At 43.5% G+C, this 18,045-nt stretch overlaps 1 protein-coding gene across 1 annotated transcript in view; it reads right to left on the bottom strand.

Moving 5' to 3' along the window:
- LOC138296470 (serine/threonine-protein phosphatase 2A catalytic subunit beta isoform) overlaps positions 1 to 15,411 on the bottom strand; it is a 171,060-nt gene extending 155,649 nt beyond the window's left edge. The window contains exon 1 of the mRNA XM_069235617.1: positions 14,965 to 15,411. Within this exon, the coding sequence (XP_069091718.1) occupies positions 14,965 to 15,066 (102 nt within the window). The 5' untranslated portion in view covers positions 15,067 to 15,411. The remainder of the gene's footprint in view (positions 1 to 14,964) is intronic.
- Between the last annotated feature and the right edge of the window lie 2,634 nt (positions 15,412 to 18,045).

The following is an 18,045-nucleotide window of genomic DNA, read 5'->3' as shown; positions in this document are numbered from 1 at the left end:
TATTTTAAAAGCAACACTAGCAAAAAGCACATCTGTGAACGTTTCTTAATTTTACACTTTTTATAACAGGCACTTGGACAGCTGTACATTTTCTTTTTAAACTATTTTTATGACTTATCCTTGCCATACAAAATATTCACCTAACATACCAGTTTGGAAAGGCACAAAGCTATTTTCTTTGACAAGGCTTGTTTGCACAGACATGGGGAGCATGTCTCACCCGACTTTGCAAAAAGCAAACAAAAATAAGAAAAAAACTCTAGAGTTATACAGCAAATCAGATAATTCATAACAACCAAGACACTATATATTTATAAGTATTTAAGCTCCTCCACATAAGAACTTTGCAATCTCTCCAGAAGGCGTAAGGTTTCCTTTATTAAATAGTATAAATAGTACTATATTGCAAAGAAATAAAGGATTCCTTTTTAATATTTGTTAATTAGCTGTGTAACCAGTATGACTCAATAATAAGTTCATATCTTGGCTATCAAAGTCCACAGTACAATATGGTCTCATTCACAGGGGACATCTTTTGACTAGCCTAGCAACTCCTTGTGATCAGGTAGGTTTGAGAATTCAAAGGATACCACTAGGTGCGAGAAAAAAAGTGTATGATCTTTGCAGGCAAATAGTGTACCAGATGCTGTAGAGTCCACCAAGGAACAACAGAAGAACAACTCAGATGCTGAGTACAGGCTGCATTATAGAGAGTGTTACTCGCTGCCCACGGAACAGCATTAAAAATAGGGTGACTGTGGCATGAACAAGATTAGCTGTTCAGACAAACTGGAAAGAACAAGCGGGGTCAGGGAGAGGAGAAATGTTGTGGAGAGAAAAAAAATAACAAAATCTCAGTTTATCAGTCAAGAAGCAGATGTATTCACTCCTAGACTACCAAAAGGAAGATGCTCTTCAAACAGTAAGAGCTAAGAAATAGGTTGTTTGTGGGAGGGGTCATCCAGGTGGGCAACATACAACTGGGTAAACACTTTAAACTGGAAATGTTGGAGAGTGCGAAAGAGGGAAAAGACAGACATAACAGAAGCAGCAGAAACTAATAAGGCCTGTTAACGTCTATCCGCGTCCAGCTAATCTAGAAGATGCCGACATCAGGCTGTCATTTCCCCAATCGCAAGAAAATATTACCCCCCCTTACTTCGAAACTCTCCAAAAATCCAAATATACAAATACAAGCATATACTAAATTGACATCGCAAATAAGAGTAATGTGTGTGTGTGCATGACAGTCATTAAAGTAATCTTGCAGAGCCAGACCACCACTAATAAATAAATAGACACCATTTGCCAGGTCCACAATTTGCAGTGGCTGCCCAGCACTGTAAAGTTCACACTATGCAATTACATCACTGCCATTGGTTTACTCACAGTTACTCAAGGGGCTAGTCGAAGGGTGGGTAGGAAAACGTGCATGCTTTAACTACAGGCAGCTGAGTTCTGGGACCATCCAGGATTCAAGATGGTTAGCTAGGAGCTCATATCCATCATACTACCTCTCTCTTTTAGATGGAGCTCATCATCCCTACCTAAGATGCAGCCTGCCCCAATAAAGCTCACCACTACATTATTGCTACAGCCTACCCCTGTCATACAAAACCAACCCCCCAAGTGGAGGGTTTACCACCCAACCAACACACACTGCCTCCATTAAGTCACAACCAGCCAGCCTTCGCACACACAGACCACCTCACTATACTGCAGCCAAACGGCATACAGTTCAGTCAGACATAAGTTTATTTCTGAACTTAGTCTTTAAGTACATTAGCAAAATAAAACCCCAGTGTACATACATTATAAAAACAATACAGCTAAAAGCAGGCCAAGCCCACGGTTAAAACAAAGCATTGCCAACAATACTGTAAAATGTTCGATTTTTTTCAAAAAATTCATTCACAGACAAAAAAAAGAAAAAAGAAAACAAAAAACACTTTAAGGTACAAGTTACAGATGTAACTTAACTGCTTGCACCCCTTTCTCTGAGACAATATGTTTGTAAAACTGGCTTCAATAGAGACTTCCGTTGGGCTAAAAAACACAAACATTCACTAAAACGTGCTCCAAGTCTCCTTTCATATTAAGGCCACATTTACAATCGTTATCCTTGTGTAACAAGGAGCCTTGACACTTCAGATTAGGACCTGGTTTATTACACATCTACATTTAAAAAAAAACAGTCTTAATGGTACGTTAGGTAAGTTTTCCAGTTAAGAAAGGGTTTCTTCCTCCAGCCACAAACTCATCAGGAGGTGATACTAATTTCTGATACCTTAGATCTTGCTCGACACACCCGTTTTGTTACCCTTTTAAGCTCCGTTTTACTCACTCATATCCTATCGATCTCACATTCTATTGTTAACTTCTTGCAGAGATCTAGGATTTTATGTCAGGCCTAGAGACGAGGATTAAGATCAACTTACTTCACTTTATTACACAACAGCCAAGCAGGCAACAAAACTTTGTTTCCCATATCCACTTGGGAAAAGATCAGTCCACAGTAAACTAATAGCCAATTAACAGTCCACGGTCCTTTGATAGTCCCTCGATGTGGCCTCCTCTTTCTTCGCTGCTCATAGAGCCGAGCTTAGTGCCACTGGCCCTTGGGGCATTTATTTTCTTATTATGGGTTTTTACTCATGCTTTATTTTTGGTGCGTGAGGTGTGCTTGTTCTGCGCTTGGGCCTCTTTCCCAGCAACTTCCTTTGACTGACCAATGTTGTGGTGCTCAGGGGCCAGCGTGGTCCTCTGATCACTAGAAGGCACCACGTGCAAAGCACAATCTTCACTCCCGTCTATAGGCTCTCCTCTTCACCCCTCTCCCCCCAACCTGGACCACTACACCCACACAGGGATCGGAATTTATTAACATGTAATGCTTGTGTGGCAGGTCAGTCACTAACACCAGCCCAGGCGTGAAGTGCCCAGCAAAAATGGAACAAGCCTTTGGTGTCCTGCAGGGATTTACCACGCAAATGGCCCCTTGGGCTACCTGATTCATCTGGCTGGGAGACCCACACCTTTGCTACTACCCATTACACCGACCTGGTGACCCCCCCCCAGGCCCTATCACTTCACACTGGTGACCCCAGTAATTACTTACCTCACTACGAGGAGGGAGGAAACTTCTACAGAGAAGCATTTTGTGAAATTATGGATGCTGCCATTTGGATGGCAGTCAAGCAGACAGAAGCACTCCCCCACCCCCCACCCCCCACTTTCTGGAGCAGAAACTCCAGAAATATGCAGAGAGCTGAAGTTCAGCAACCCAACCAGCACCACCTCCTAAATGTATAATGGACCCAAACACAGGTGTCGACCTGGATGCTTTTGATAGGTTAAAAAAGGGCCTTCATGGCCCGGACCCCTTTGCTGGAACCAGACTCCAGAGTACCCAGTCCTTTGGGGACACAACCAACCCCCCTTCCTTGCCCCGGCACTCCTCCTCCAGACATTGACTCTCAATACAGCTCAGGACGTGGGGTCCTGCCCGTGGTGCCCTTCTCCTCAAGCTCATACCTCCGACAGCCCAACTGATGACACTGCCTAGGGAACATCTGACATGCTAGAACCAGGGCAGCTGCTGCACCCCCGCTCAGCAGAGTTGACACCTGTGGATACAGCCGCGATTTATGGCATTGAGCAGCTTTGCAAACCACTAGATAAGGAGGCTCACAACCGCCTATGCCCTGAATGTACCTGTCCGTCTCTGGGCAATAAAGTGGCAATGACCCTAGAGACTGCTAAGCATATGGCCACTTTCCTGCAAACATTTATACGCGGCCCCAAGAAGGAGATCAATTGCCTCGAGCTCCTAGCAGGTTTGTTCATGCCAAATGTTGGACCACGAACCAGGTGAAATGCTGTGTCCTGCTAAAGACAGACAATGTTGCAGCAGTAAGTTATATGAACACCCTAGAGGGCACTCCAGAGCGCTCACAGACCTGGCCAGGTCCTTCTGGGAATACTACCTCATGAACCAAGTCTCCGACGGCAGAACACCTTCCAGGGACAGCCAGCCAGGTCACAGATCAGCACTCTCAACATTTGAAAGATGCAAGTTTCTGGCAGGCGCGTCTGACACTCTTCTAAGCTCTTCAGACCAGATCTGGCCTATTCTCAGTGGACCTTTTTGTGTCCCGTCTGGATCACCAACTACCCAGTTACTTCAGCTGGAGACCAGACCCTTAGGTGGCAGCCACTGACACTTTTCTCTAAGCCTGGCACAGGGGTATGCTTTTCCTCCATTCACAATGATAGCACACCTTGCTGCCCAGGTGCGGAGTCAGCAGGCAGACTTGGGGCTGATAACGCTGATCTGAAAAATCACATGTCTGGTATCCGGTTCTACTGGACCTTTCATGGGACTTTCCAAACCCTCTCCCCCTCCTTCCGGATCTCCTCTAAGATCCCAAAGAGAATCTCCATACTCTAGTGCAGGGAACTCTCTATCGCTTATGGCCTGTAGGATTACAGAAAACACTGCTAAGTCCCACGAATTTCTAAACATGCTGCATCACTACTTTCCAGGGCATGGGCGGACAGCACCATCAAACGCTATTGAATGGCATGGTCTTGCTGGTTGGGCTGGTCTCCCTGGTGACACTTGGATCCAGTGGTGGCTGACATTATCCATATCTTACAATTTCTAGTCCACTTGCCGTCTGACGGTCTGGCCTATAGATCGATTAAAACCTTCAGGTCAACAATATCGGGGGGGGACATGAGCCAGTGGGTGATCACCCAGTGTGAGAACATCCTCTAATAAGGAAACTTTTGCGACATATCCACTTATCCCTTCCCCCTTAACCGAGATACCCTGCCTAATGGGATGTCAACAAGTTACTTAAACTCTTCTTGTCATGGCAGGCCATTAAGTATCTTTCACAGAAAGTTTTCAGCCAAACTGACCACCCTACTATGTATAATCTCTTGTAGACGAGTATCGCATATCCAGGCAGTGGGCCTTACAGGTAAATAATTAGCCCTGATGTGGTTACTTTCTATATTTCTAAATTAACTAAATGTAATTTGCTTACCCTTATTTTACAGATTCCCCAAAGTTGAGCGTGAACAGGTTTATCAAGTGTTATCAGGCCATGATAGTGAATATCCACCCCAATTGGGGGGTGGGGTGGGGGGGAATTGTTTGATCCCACTCAAGAAACCTTTTTGTGCAGTCTACTCACCTAGCATTTCTAAATGGACCTGCTGGGCAAAGCAAGCAGCTGGAATTGACACTAAGGTATCTGGGGCCCATTTGGCCAGACGGGCCATGGCCTCAAATGTATTCTCTCTTAGAGCTCATCTGGAGGACATCCTCAATGCGGCAGATTGGTCTTCTGACTCCACCTTCAAGAGGTTTTACTTTAAACCAGTTCCTAATATAGCATCACTCGTGGTGGGGGAAGATTTAAACCAGCGTAATACTCGCCTCGTGTCTCAACACTGAATTGAAATATGCCCTACCTATCGAAACACAAAGTTTCAGTTCTATTAAGGACACTGAGGCGAGGATTAACCTACCCATTATGGAATGCCTATCACCACCCAGGGAGAAGATCTTCGTAAAGGTGGGCACATCTGCACGTATTTTGGGTCATGTTTTGCCTTTACTGGACTAATGCTTACTCTGCAGACGATAGTTTGGAATTTCATGTAACCTATTGTGAAGTTGCAGGTATGGAGAGTCATTCGATTAGGTTTATTTGCATTCAGGATCTGATGGGTACAAACTCTGGGCTCAAGAAGTAACTGGTAGGTTTTGGGCACAGGAAGAAAGAGGAGGTAGCAACATTGATGAGGGACTATCAAAAGGACCATGGACTGTTGATCTTTTTCCGAGGGGTTATGAGAAATTAAGTTTTGTTGCTTCTTTGGCTTCTGTATAATAAAGTAAACAAAGTGAAGCGTAATCCTTGCCTCTGTGTCCTTAATAGAACCAAAACATTGTTACAATAGCTAGGAAATGTTTTATTCTTCTGACTTATGTCTAATTTAGTTCACCCGCAGTAAAAAAAAAAATAAAAAAAAAAAAAAATATATAAACATAACGATTAAAATTTCGAAGCGCTTTGCTATCTATTCTTACTCAGAATGTTATTGTCGCTGCGAATGCTAAGTCCATGCTGTTAGGCCAGTTCTATTCTGACTGCCATTACCATAGTAGAAGGTGTGAGAGAAAGCAATATTTTTAAACACTTGAGCTGTTCGGGGCAGGGAGAGTTGCAATTTGATTTCCCACTGGTACCGGCAACTTCTGCACCTGGAACTGTGGGAGTACCATTCCCTTATAAGCTGCCAGTACCAGTGTTAAGGAGGGGCCACCACACAGATTGTCAAATTTCTTATCCGGCCTCCGCAAGAGAGCTTTTGCCTGCAAGAATTCACAGTGTTCTTTCCACAACAGATTTGAAAATCCAATCCCCAAACGTGTTCTTACTAGCAGTCTCAATCTTTACTTTATTTAATGTCCAAACTGACTTTAACCTCTTCTTCCCAAAAGGAAGTTTTTTCCTTGTGCTATAAGCATAGAAGACATTTAGCTTCCTCTGGGGCCAATTTCTGCCCAATCTAGAATTACTAGATCATCTGCTTGTAAGAGGCAACTAAGACATCATCAGAGATATGACCCAGTGTTTTGGGTCTTAAATTATTAGATTTTTATAGCTTTATGACAAATCTGCCAAAAATAGGGAAAACTGTATGGGTGCTAAAATACACCTTTGTCTCAAGCCATTTTTATATCTATTCTCGAAAGAGACCCCTTGATATCTAGTTCTACTTAGGCCCAATTACATCTGTGGCGTTCCTCTACAATCAAAAATAGACCTCAAAACGTCCATATTGATTTTTTGTCTAATGCCCATGAACTGAAGCAATGACGTGTTGAGCGCCCCCCCTTTGTAATGCCCGTAGAGCAAGGTGGATTCAGAGTTGGCTTCTACCAATTCTTTCTGTAACCCCAGGAGGATTTTTTAGAAGACTTTCTCGCTCACATCTAACAGGTTTATATGCCTATAGCTTCCTGGAAGGGAAAATGTCACATTTTTAGGTTGAGCGTTAAGCTTTTGACCTTGTGTATACTCAGTACAGGCCTTGAAAAATCATTAAATGTTACTGGACCTGCAGGTCGAGTAGCTTGAATAATCACTCGACCTAGCTGTAATGTACTTGACCCAGAAATGGGTCTTAAATTGTGCGAACCTAGGAAAATATTGTGTTTTACAGTCACCTGTCTCTTCTTACATATGAGTGCACCTTCAAATATGTGAGTTCACTAAACGTTTGCGCCATGTATAATAAATCTAGCCCACATATAGGGTACACATGAGCCATGCATGTCTTGTCTCTTAGTTTACTAATAGGTATGCCACCAGGGCAGGAGTGTTTCTCAGTTTATGTTTAAACACTCTCAGTTTATGTTTAAACACTCACTTTTAATAAATATAGTACTAAAGCATGATGTGGTAGTGCACGGTCATTTACAGACAGTAACTTTCCAAGAAATGTCCAAAAACGTTCCCACTAACTTGCAGCTTTAGTGATAAAACTATATAGTGTATTACCACAAATCTGTGAAAAATGGGTTTCAGAAAACATTTATCATTTGCACATCACCAAGTACAGTGTTCTGACTTTTTTTATCCTATTTTTTCATCACACAGAAGTACTAAAAAAATGGTTTTTCACAGCTACTGAAATTTATTTTGAAATGTTTGTAAAGTTGACTTACTTATATAAATGTTGTGTGTTAAGAAAAACCTGATACCAACAGCCTTTCATTTCACATGTGTCAGACAGTTCACCTTACAAAATCCTGGAACACTCTGGGCACAAGGAAAAAGTATTTGCATTGCAAGAAGACAAACTGACCTGACCTCTGTCTCTGATTTAAAGGCATCCTAATTGCTAATTCAGTGGAATCTAAAAATAGCTCGACCTACTAAATAAAACTTGCCACAGCAAGTGGTCGAGCCCTGTGTATACTTTTTATGGCTTAAAGCAATTTCATGTGTTGGTTGCTGTGTCCTTTAAAAAGCCTTGCTCACTTGTGGTCAGTTCTGTCTTTTTCTCCCTTCTTGTTCTGTTTCAGAGCAGTGACTAAGTACTGTATTATTCCACTTTGGTTTCTTAATCTGTTGCTGTGACGGACTATTTTTGTAATTTCTTTGGAACTCCCCATTCACTGCAGGTAAATTAGGCTGGTACCTGCCTGCGTTTTACCGCACCATTCCGTTCCTCGCATGTTTCCGACATTTGTTTTGGCTTTATTCCAGAGCTGTCCTTGTTTACCTCTGGCTCCTAAAATAAGCATTTTTTTAACTAAAGAAACACCCTGACATTTAGCTCACTGCTCACGAATGCCCTTTCTGGTAGAATGTAGGTAAACCTAGAAGCAATGATGTGAAACTTGCTTAGCCTTGCATCTTGAGTCTCTCTTTCCAGGGTCCCCGTCAGAACTCACACAGGGCATGGATTATCTCCTTTCATGGGGCCAAAAATCTTCTCAGGCTGGTCTGCTCATTGAAATGCAAGGCAAGAATGTTTGCAAGACTTTCAATTCTGTTAAAATAGAAAGAAAAACTTTTCCAGGCTTATTTTCCAATTTCGGATGTCAGTAGCTGCCACTGACCGCCAAAACACGAGAGGAAAAAGACAAAATTATGGGACATGGTTGACCAGTTTATTTAGCAAGGAAAGTCCAGCACTGAATTTACAATGTCACTAGCTGTAACTCTAGAAATTGTGAGACCAACTGCATTGAAAATGCCCGTTTTATACGTAGGTTTAATAACCACTCCCTTCCAACTATCTGAAGTATCCCCCTCAGAAGGATTTTTTTCAAAATTGGATAAAGCAAGCTAGGACACCAAATAATGTTTTTCATTATCACTGCCAAAAGACTGTCAGGCCCAGCTGCTCTTATATGGGAGTACTTGCTTCTCCTTGGCAGCAATGCTCAAACTAAGTATTGTACTTAAAGGGTAATGGCTGCTCCTTTCTATCTGCAATACCTCAAACGTATTAATGTAACTAAAAGCCCATGCTTAGGAGGCAGTGAAGGTTTGCACACTCAATAGGGCATTCCAACCCTAGAACTATTGCTTACCCCTATTCTCCAGCCTAAGGATCTAGATCGGCTGAAAGGTGCCAAAATAAGGGAATTGTTAGTATTCAAAACCTGCAGTAGTGTAAGCCCTTGCAAAATCAGATGGGCTATTACTACACTAATGAATCTTCCACTCTAAGCCCCTCGACTATGTCCCCAACACTCCACAACACTCGCCTCTACACAACTAACTTTTAAATATGCTGAAAAGCTGCCATGCTGGTGTATAACAGTGCTAAAACACATTGCCAATGCTTGCTTTAAGTTATGCAGCACTGAAAGAACGGCAGAGCTCGGCACATTTTTCTTCCACACCTTGCAGTCCATCAGAACTGTTAAAAGGCATGCAGAAATATTGTCCGGGAACTACATGTGTTTCTGATTGGCACGCACAGCTGGACTCTGCAGTTAAGAAATAATTCTCCAAATACCATGTCAGAGGCTAAAGAATCAGTATATCTCACGTCATCTTTCAGAACATCCTTAAAGCTCCTTGCATTTTAAGTATTACAAATGGAACAACATGCTGTAAAATCAATATGTAGCCACATTTGTCAACAAACAAAAGCCTGCCCTCCTCAATGTTATGACCTTCACTGCAAGGGTACCAACAAGATAAACAGCACTATCGCCGTCCCCTCAAAGTCTGATTATGGATCATGCTATATAATTGCTCCTTCTACGGCTGCCAGATCTACAAAGAATTTTGCTCAGGATCAATATTTTAGAATGATCAAAGTGAAAGAGTTACGGTAGGGGCATCGTTCTCTGTCCCAGTGAGTCACCAAAGACACAAGGACACCTTGGAGGCGCTCCATTCTTCCTTCACAGCCCTTGGACACTGTTCACCCCCTAAGCACACTATTTAAGTCACTCTACAAAAACAACAGATGCTGCCACACCCAACTAAACCAACACCACGTACATGCTGTTTTTAGCCTGGATATCCTATGTGAGGGTGACTTATCTATCATCCCTCACATAAACAGAACAACGCAAGACACATTCTCCCAAATACACAGAGAATTCTACCATTTCTTTTGACAAGTCTTTGAGAAGAGTGCATTACAGCTCTCTGCATCATTTTGGGTGAACAACTGTAGTGCACTAAACACAATGCTGCCCAATTAGGGCAACCCCCCAAAGCCTAAAAAAATATATATATTGCTGCAAGAGTCGTTTTTTGGACTAAAGTGATACAAACAACTAACATGTATAAAAGAGACCTTCTCAGCTCCAAGGTAAAAAGTGATATTCCAGGACCAAAAATGTGCACATAATTTCTTGACTACTGAACCAATATTTTTTCACCGAGGTACATTATAGTGAACCACCCTGACTTATTGGTTAACATTCAAACGAGAAACAAGACAATTTTGGAAGAGCTTGCAGCATATGGGGGGAAAAACTGCATAACTAGGTGCCTCATACAGAAAGCAGACTGTCAGAGTTTAGGTTTGAGTTGAAGGACATTCACCCATCCCCCATCTCTTGTGTTGCATTAAGAATTTGTCAGCCTGGTGCTTGCCAACACATTTAACCCAGCATCCACCTTCTATTGATAGTCAAGGTCCTAAGACTGCTCATGCATTCATCATGAGTGATGGACACAGAAAACCTTCTAATCTACAGTCACATATTAATCTAATGCTTAGCTATAGTCCTAACAAGAAGACATCAGACATTTCCTTAGAGCACTGACCCTAATAACAAAGGCTTTTGCATTAATGACCTATAGATACAAGTTAGAACACTATTAATATAGGGAGGACACGAATATTACCTTTAACTGCTAATGATGCACTTCCTTGATCCAAAATGTGGTACTGTAAATTGACAGCAAAAGGGTTTTTGCCACAGGGGGTTGGACCTACTTGTCCCAATGCCAAAGTAAACATGAGAACTTGTTGTTCTTGACCCCAAACACTACGCCCTGGGCGTCATTCTATTCAGGGATGTGAAACTCCTATAGCCTATCTTAAGAGCTCCTTTTGCACGTCTATACATAGTTTTCAGTTGTGACCAATAGTGATTATAAAGTCCTGGGCAGATTTGAGAAGGTTTCTTGTGACACAAAGTTGCATAAGCCATCATGGTATATTTCGGTTTCTAAGAGACCATAATTTTAGAGAAAAAGGACATGCTGTTCAGTGTTTCCTCAACTAACCAAACCCCCAGTCTCACAAAATTTGCCAGATCTACCCCCAATCACTCTGAGGCAGCTTGACAGCAGTTTTGCTAACCATACTTAAATGCCAGTAAAACGGATTGCCAGAATCTTTAGAACACCCCACACTATATGCATTATTACGGACTGGCAGTCTTCAGACCACCAGCCTCACGGTGGTGGTCAGGACCACAGCTGCCATGGCAATCCGACCACCACACTAATACCCTGGTGGTGAGAAAGCTAGCAGCGCCGGGATCCATGATCCTGCTGGCCTAGAGGTAGCAGTGATTGCTATCAGCCAGGGCGGTGCTCCATGTAGCGCAGCCCTGATTATGACCTCATTCTCCGCCAGATTTTTTCTTGGCCATGAAAAGGCTGGCAGAGAACAGGTGCAGGGGGCCACAGGGGGGCTCCTGCACTGACCATGCACTTGGCATGGGAAGTGCAGCCCTGCCCAACACCATTGCAATGTTTTACAATGAACACTGCGAAGGTGCAGTCACACCCTGCAATGGCGCTGGATCGAATACGATCCGGAGACAATGCTGCCGTCTGTTTTGGGCTAGGCTGACGGGCGGAAACCGAGATTTCCACCCATCATCCTAGTGGGAAACATCTAATGGGACCAGTGAGATGGTTGCCACTACAGCGGTGGCCACTTTGTCAGGAGTCTGACGGATGGGCTTTCTCATCCACCAAACTTGTAATGAGGGACATAGTTTACCTGGCATTAAAATAAAAAAGTGCCAATACCAAGTGTTATGTCAGTGGTATCCTGAAGATCTGCCTGTCTCAAAAGTCAGAGGTTAAAGTTCATAACCTCTCCTCCATATGTTAAGTCTCCCATTCGGAGAAAGCAAACGGGAGGATTAGGGCTGAGTCTTCCCGTGTACCCACATAACCCACCCCCATCTACTAAGCTTTAAAGCAGAGCTCCATACTCAAGCTTTAGGTTTCAGTTTTTCGTGCTGACTGACCACAACTCTTAAGGTTGAAGCTCCAACCTGAAAAGGGAACTACATAACTCTAGCTCTCTGTTGCAAGCCTGCCATATTCTGCCCAAAGCAAGAAGCAGTAAGCAATTTATAGTTTGAATCCTGTATGCGTCTTACATGGAAAATGCAGCAACAGCAATCAAGCATAACCATCCCACATATAAGGAATTGATGGCAGAAAAAAAAAAATGAAAGATAGTTATCAATACAAAAAGTGGAAATAGTTCATGATAAAGAAGAATACTAAAGCAATTAAATATTTGTGCCACGAACAGAGTTTAAACGCCTGTAGGATAATAAAACAGCTGTAAATGTGTTCACCGATTTGTTTTTCCCATTCCACTAGCACGATACTGCTTTTAAAGATTGTAACTGAAACGGGGGAGTATGAAAGATGGAATTTTAATGTAAACTGCAGGGAAAAAGAAAAATTCCAATTTATCTTGGAACTACTCAACCTTAGTATGAGATATCTAATTGTCTTTCTGATGCTGTCCAAGTGCTGGTTAGTAAAGATCAACAGGGAAGGGAAAACAAACGTAGGTAGTGCCACCAAATACATGCTTGAGAGTCGATCCATAAAAGTATATAGCGATATTAAATGGTGGTATACACCAACTGTCTGAGATGTGCATTTGTTTAAACTTTTGATGTATGCTATAAGCAAGGATATCTGTAAAAAAATTAAAATCACATTTGAATATGGATCAAGGTACACTATTTAATACACTGATTGCATTTTTCAGTTGGTTTATTCTCTAATGCTTGTCGGACTCTGCTGACTCCACAAGAAAGGGCTTTCTAATTTGTATTTCTGGTTCAAGATTATAACTCAACTTTCGCTTGGTAATTACCCATTCATAACAGTCATTAAAAATAACATGTTTCTTATCATACATTGCCCTCTTTAGGCTTTGTCTGCATAGAGCTTTTGCTGTGCTTGTGACGTCTACTATATTTAATATAAACCTTAAAAAGCGCTTACACCCTGCCCTTGCTTTTAATCGGGTTCTATGCTTGCCACTTACTTTTCCTCCTTTTCTTTTGGCTGTAGCATAGTATTTCCTCTTGTTCCTTGCGAGTTTGCTTTCATCAGTGTCCTGAAGCCCAAGTACTGTTTTCATCTGCTTTCAGGGAACACTTTTTTAAAGCTTTTGCCTGCGCAGCAGTTGCCCTATCCCTGTTTATGCCTCTCTTCAGTTAGTCTCCCTTGCTCATGTTGCCCCCCCCCTCCCCCGCAGCCCAAATACAGAGTTTAACTCGACCTGCACTGCACTTGTTTTCTTTTGAGCCAGTCTTACTAGCTTTAATAGATTCAATAATATATAACAATAATTCTGGTTAGAACACATATTATTGATTTCCGTTATCCCTACTCTATCCATCTACCACAGCAGGTGCAACATTGCATTTTTTCTTCTTCATTATTATATATAAAACACACACATACAATAAGGGGTGGCCGAAAATATCTCAGTCCCTTTGAGCCCTCGAAAACCCTATTTCTGTTTCCCATCAATCCAACCTAATTCCTCAATTTCTTCTGTTTTCCAGTCAAGCAAGTTATTATGTTCCATAGGAACACAAGGGAGCAAAATAGCAGGGCTCTCTGCAAGTTGGAAGTCCAAGCACTCACCTATTCATCTTACCCCTCAAATCTTTATCTTCTCTCCTGTGTCAAAGCCATGGTGTGAATACATGTGTCACAACACTTTCCATCCTATTTCTCTCGTTCGCGCATTTGCCTACAACATTTTACAAATAACTAACCTAACAACTAAAACCAGGTGCTATTTATCACTGAAGTTTGTCACCAAAATCGTCACACTATGTCCACGCTCACAGTATCTAAGATTTTGCCCTCGGACAGTTCTACCCAATGCTGAATTTAAACAAATAATTGGACCTTCTCTCACTACATACCCCTCCCTCAGATACAGACCATGGTCAGTCTCAACTTTTGCCTCCCCTCGTGCTAACTTCAAGAGACACAAACTAGTGAACATCTGAAAAATTGGCTCCAATTTAAAACGCTGGTAAAGTTATTACAATACTAGCCTTCAGTAAACTCGGGTACTAAAATAGCTTCTTATTACCCGCCCCTTTACTCCCACTAACTGTCGTAGTTACACGCCTCGTCTCAGTTTCGTAAGTAAAGACATACTATACATGACTGCAGGAACAACTGTATCAGTAAAAAAAAGGTGCAAGAAAAGTAACGCATGTCAATGGGGCAACCAATACAAACATGATCGGCCGAGATGGCTAAAAACAAAATAGGAGCCATAGCACATGCATTTCCGAAAAACGTTTCTTGAAGGTCCTGTCTACTCCGCCCGTCCTTTAGGGGCATCGACAGCAGCTGACCACCCAGAAAGTATTCAGAGGAGTTGGGGGCTGCCTGTTGTGTGCGCACGCGCACAACCACCATAGACGGGGAAAAAGAACAGTGTAGTTCCCCTTCTCCAAGGGTGGCCATCTTCCAACGGCAACCCAATCACGTATTCCGGAAAATGGGGCAAATCAGTGGCCCTGGCGGAACTTAACGACCGGTGCAGGAAGGTGCTGCGCATGCGCGCCGCGTCTAGCCTCCCCAAGACAACCTTCCCTTCCTTGGTAACATCAGCTACAGGACCCGCCCCTCTCCCCAACAGCGCGCGACCACCGCTCACCTTCTCGCACAGGGTCCGCACTTGGTTCTCATTGAGCTGCTTGCACTCATTCAGCTGTTCGATCCACTGGTCCAGCTCCTTGGTGAACACCTTCTCGTCCATGGTCGGCGCTGCTCGGGCTCCTCCCTCCGCGGGCCCCCGGCGTTGCTACTCCTCCCGCCGCCGGGTGCGCGCGCCCCACGCTCAGCCCTCGAAAGCGGCGCAGCGTTTGAACCGCCCCTCCGTTCTAAACGTCGCCGGTTGGCCTCCCCTCCTCGGCGACTCTTGTTGGTCTCTACGTTCCGTGTGGTTCATTCGCAGAGGGCACAGAAAGGAAGGAACCACTGCGTCGCGGGTGGGGCGGTTGGAATAATGCCCCCTTGTAGGTTATCAGTAAGACGGCCCGCGTCTTCAGAGCCGCGCTTCTGTAATGGCCGCCCCGGCTATGCGCACTTCCCACCGACCGCCCCCCCTTTGGTTCTCTGACGTCACCTTAATGGCATTTCCTTGCCCGGAGGAGGGATGGATACATCGTCAGCGAGTGAACCATCTACACTAAAAAGGGACTGTAGCTGAATGCCAGCCATCTTAGGTGGACCTTCTCTTATTGGTTACGGCGACTCTCTGCTGGAGTGTTGCTGTGCTTAACTGAAAGTGGTTAGCGATCTGAAAATTACGGAATTATAGTCTACAACCTCATAAAACGAACTTTTAGGTGTGACGTTTTCGAATTTTGCTTCATTGACTTTCAATGACTGGAGTCTCCGCATATAGATTAAATTAGGAATTATAAAGTATGGAAAGAGAAAAATGGCAAAATTGAATATTTTTTCTCCAGTCCCAGCTGTAAAGTGACCTTCTTTGACGGACATGCGCGTGATAAAGCTAAACTGTGTTACAGTGCAATAGTACTAATTCCTTGTTAGTGGTGATTTGCTATTACAATACTACAAAATAAAGGGAGTAGGCTGCTACCAAACAATACAACATTTTCTAGTGTAGCGTCAAGAATTATAGATTCTATTAAGGACACAGGGGCGAGGATCCAGATCGCCAATGACGACCAAACAACGGCTCCTCACAGGTTCAACCTAGTTTGCCATCCGTGTCTGAAAGCAAAATCCATGTTAAGACTGGAGAATAATACAATCAAAATTTCCAGGGCGGGAAACAAAGACTATGACGCAATCATTGAAGAATATCATTCCATTCAAAATTATAATGGGTGGGCTAATCCTCGCCTCCCTGTCCTTAATAGAATCTAAAATTCTTAACGCTACACTAGAAAAGTTTGTATTCTGTGTCAGGACCGGAGGCTCCGATTATGCTGGTTCAAAGCTGATCCACCACCAAATTAGATACATGTACTATAGGTTTATAAAAAAACATTTTAAAGATAGAATCTCTAGACCAATTGGCTGCTCTAATAACATCTTCTAATCTGGAACCGAAAATAAAAGCTTTTGATGTCGTGGCCCCCCTGGTAGGATGGGCCCCATATAAAGACATATCAATACCTGCTTCGGCCATCACCCAACGAACCCAGTGTGCTAAAGTAGCAGCTGAAACAAGTTTGAAGGGTTTCTGGGTGGAAATAGGAAGAGAACCCAAAGGATCCACTCTGTAACTTGCAGTGCGTTCTTCATATAGCTTTAAACATTTAACAACACACAGATTGGTATTATGTGGAAAAGCTGGATACTCAACAGAAGAAGACATACATTTAGTACGCGTAGAAATGATAAAGGACACCCCAGAAGGAGAAAACAACCTTCCTCCTAAATACAGGGCTTTCACATCTGACACCCTGCGACAAGAAATTAAACAGAGTAACATAGACAACTGTTTTATACATAACAAATGTTTCTCTGGCCCATTAGACAAAAAAGATAAAACAACATTCACATCCCAAAGCTGAGAATAGCACAGTCTAGGTGGATTGGCCACTTTGATACCTTTCAGCAATTTACAAACCAAAGGGTGTTGCCCTGCTGGTTTATTATTAATCCAAGAATGTCCGGCTGAAATAGCTGACCTAAAATTATTTACCGACCTGTAACATAACCCAGAGTCTGCACATGTCCTTGACTTCGGATCTCGCAGGATCCACATCTCCTTGAATGCACCAACCCACCCACTTCTTCCATGCCAGGGAGTAACGTTTGTGGGTGGAAGGAGCCCAAGCTTGACGTATAAACGAGGAAGCTGAAGCCGAAAGGCCCTGCACTTGTGAATGTGTCCCGATATCTTCCAGGCCATGAGACACAGCTGACCTGATAGAAGAGGATGCGGAGAATCCACCGGATCCAGAAGGAGCTGCGGAAACACCAGTAGGTGAAGAGGAAGAGCAATCAAGAGTTCCAGAAGGGGTGGGAACCAAGGTTGACTCTTCCAAAAGGGGGTAATGAGGACCGCAGATGCTGCTTGCTGTTCCAAGTACGTTGTTACTCAAGGAATCATGGCAAATTGAGGAAACGCATAATTCATCTAAGATGACCAATCCTGCAGAAACTCATCCGTCGCCATGGCCGGGGGATCCGGCCTCCATCTGAAGAATTTCGGGATCTGGAAATTGAGGCGAGATGCAAACAGATCCACCTGGCAAGGACCCAGTAACCCCATGACCCTCAGAAAAACAGAAGGTAGAAGTTTCCAGTCGCTGGCATCCCTCAGGAAATGAGAGTTCCAATTTGCCACTAGACTGTCTCTGCCTGGAAGGAATTCCATTATCACCATGATTTTTTGATCCAGACAAAGATGCCAGAATTCCCTGGCAATATTCGCCAGGAGGCAAGACCTCTTTCCCCCCTGATGGTTGATATACCGGACTGCAGACACATTGTCCATTTTCAGAAGAATACAACAATTGCTCCTGAGGTGGGATAGAGATCTGATGGCAAAAGAACCCGCTAGGAGTTCCAGACAATTAATGTGAAGATGCAATTCCTCTGAGGACCACCTGCCCCCTGTCGAGAAAGGACCGCATCTCGCTCCCCAGCCCCAACGACTGGCATCTGATTCTATCACCACCTCGGGATGTCCCCAAATATGACCCTACCGTTCCACGCCTCTGTGTGAGAGAGCCACCACTGAAGCTCTTCG

This window comes from Pleurodeles waltl, chromosome 1_2 (assembly GCF_031143425.1).
Source record: "Pleurodeles waltl isolate 20211129_DDA chromosome 1_2, aPleWal1.hap1.20221129, whole genome shotgun sequence".
In the NCBI taxonomy this organism is placed as follows: domain Eukaryota; kingdom Metazoa; phylum Chordata; class Amphibia; order Caudata; family Salamandridae; genus Pleurodeles; species Pleurodeles waltl.
The sequence above is the reverse complement of the archived record's forward strand: the minus strand, read 5'-3'. Positions and strand labels throughout refer to the sequence as shown.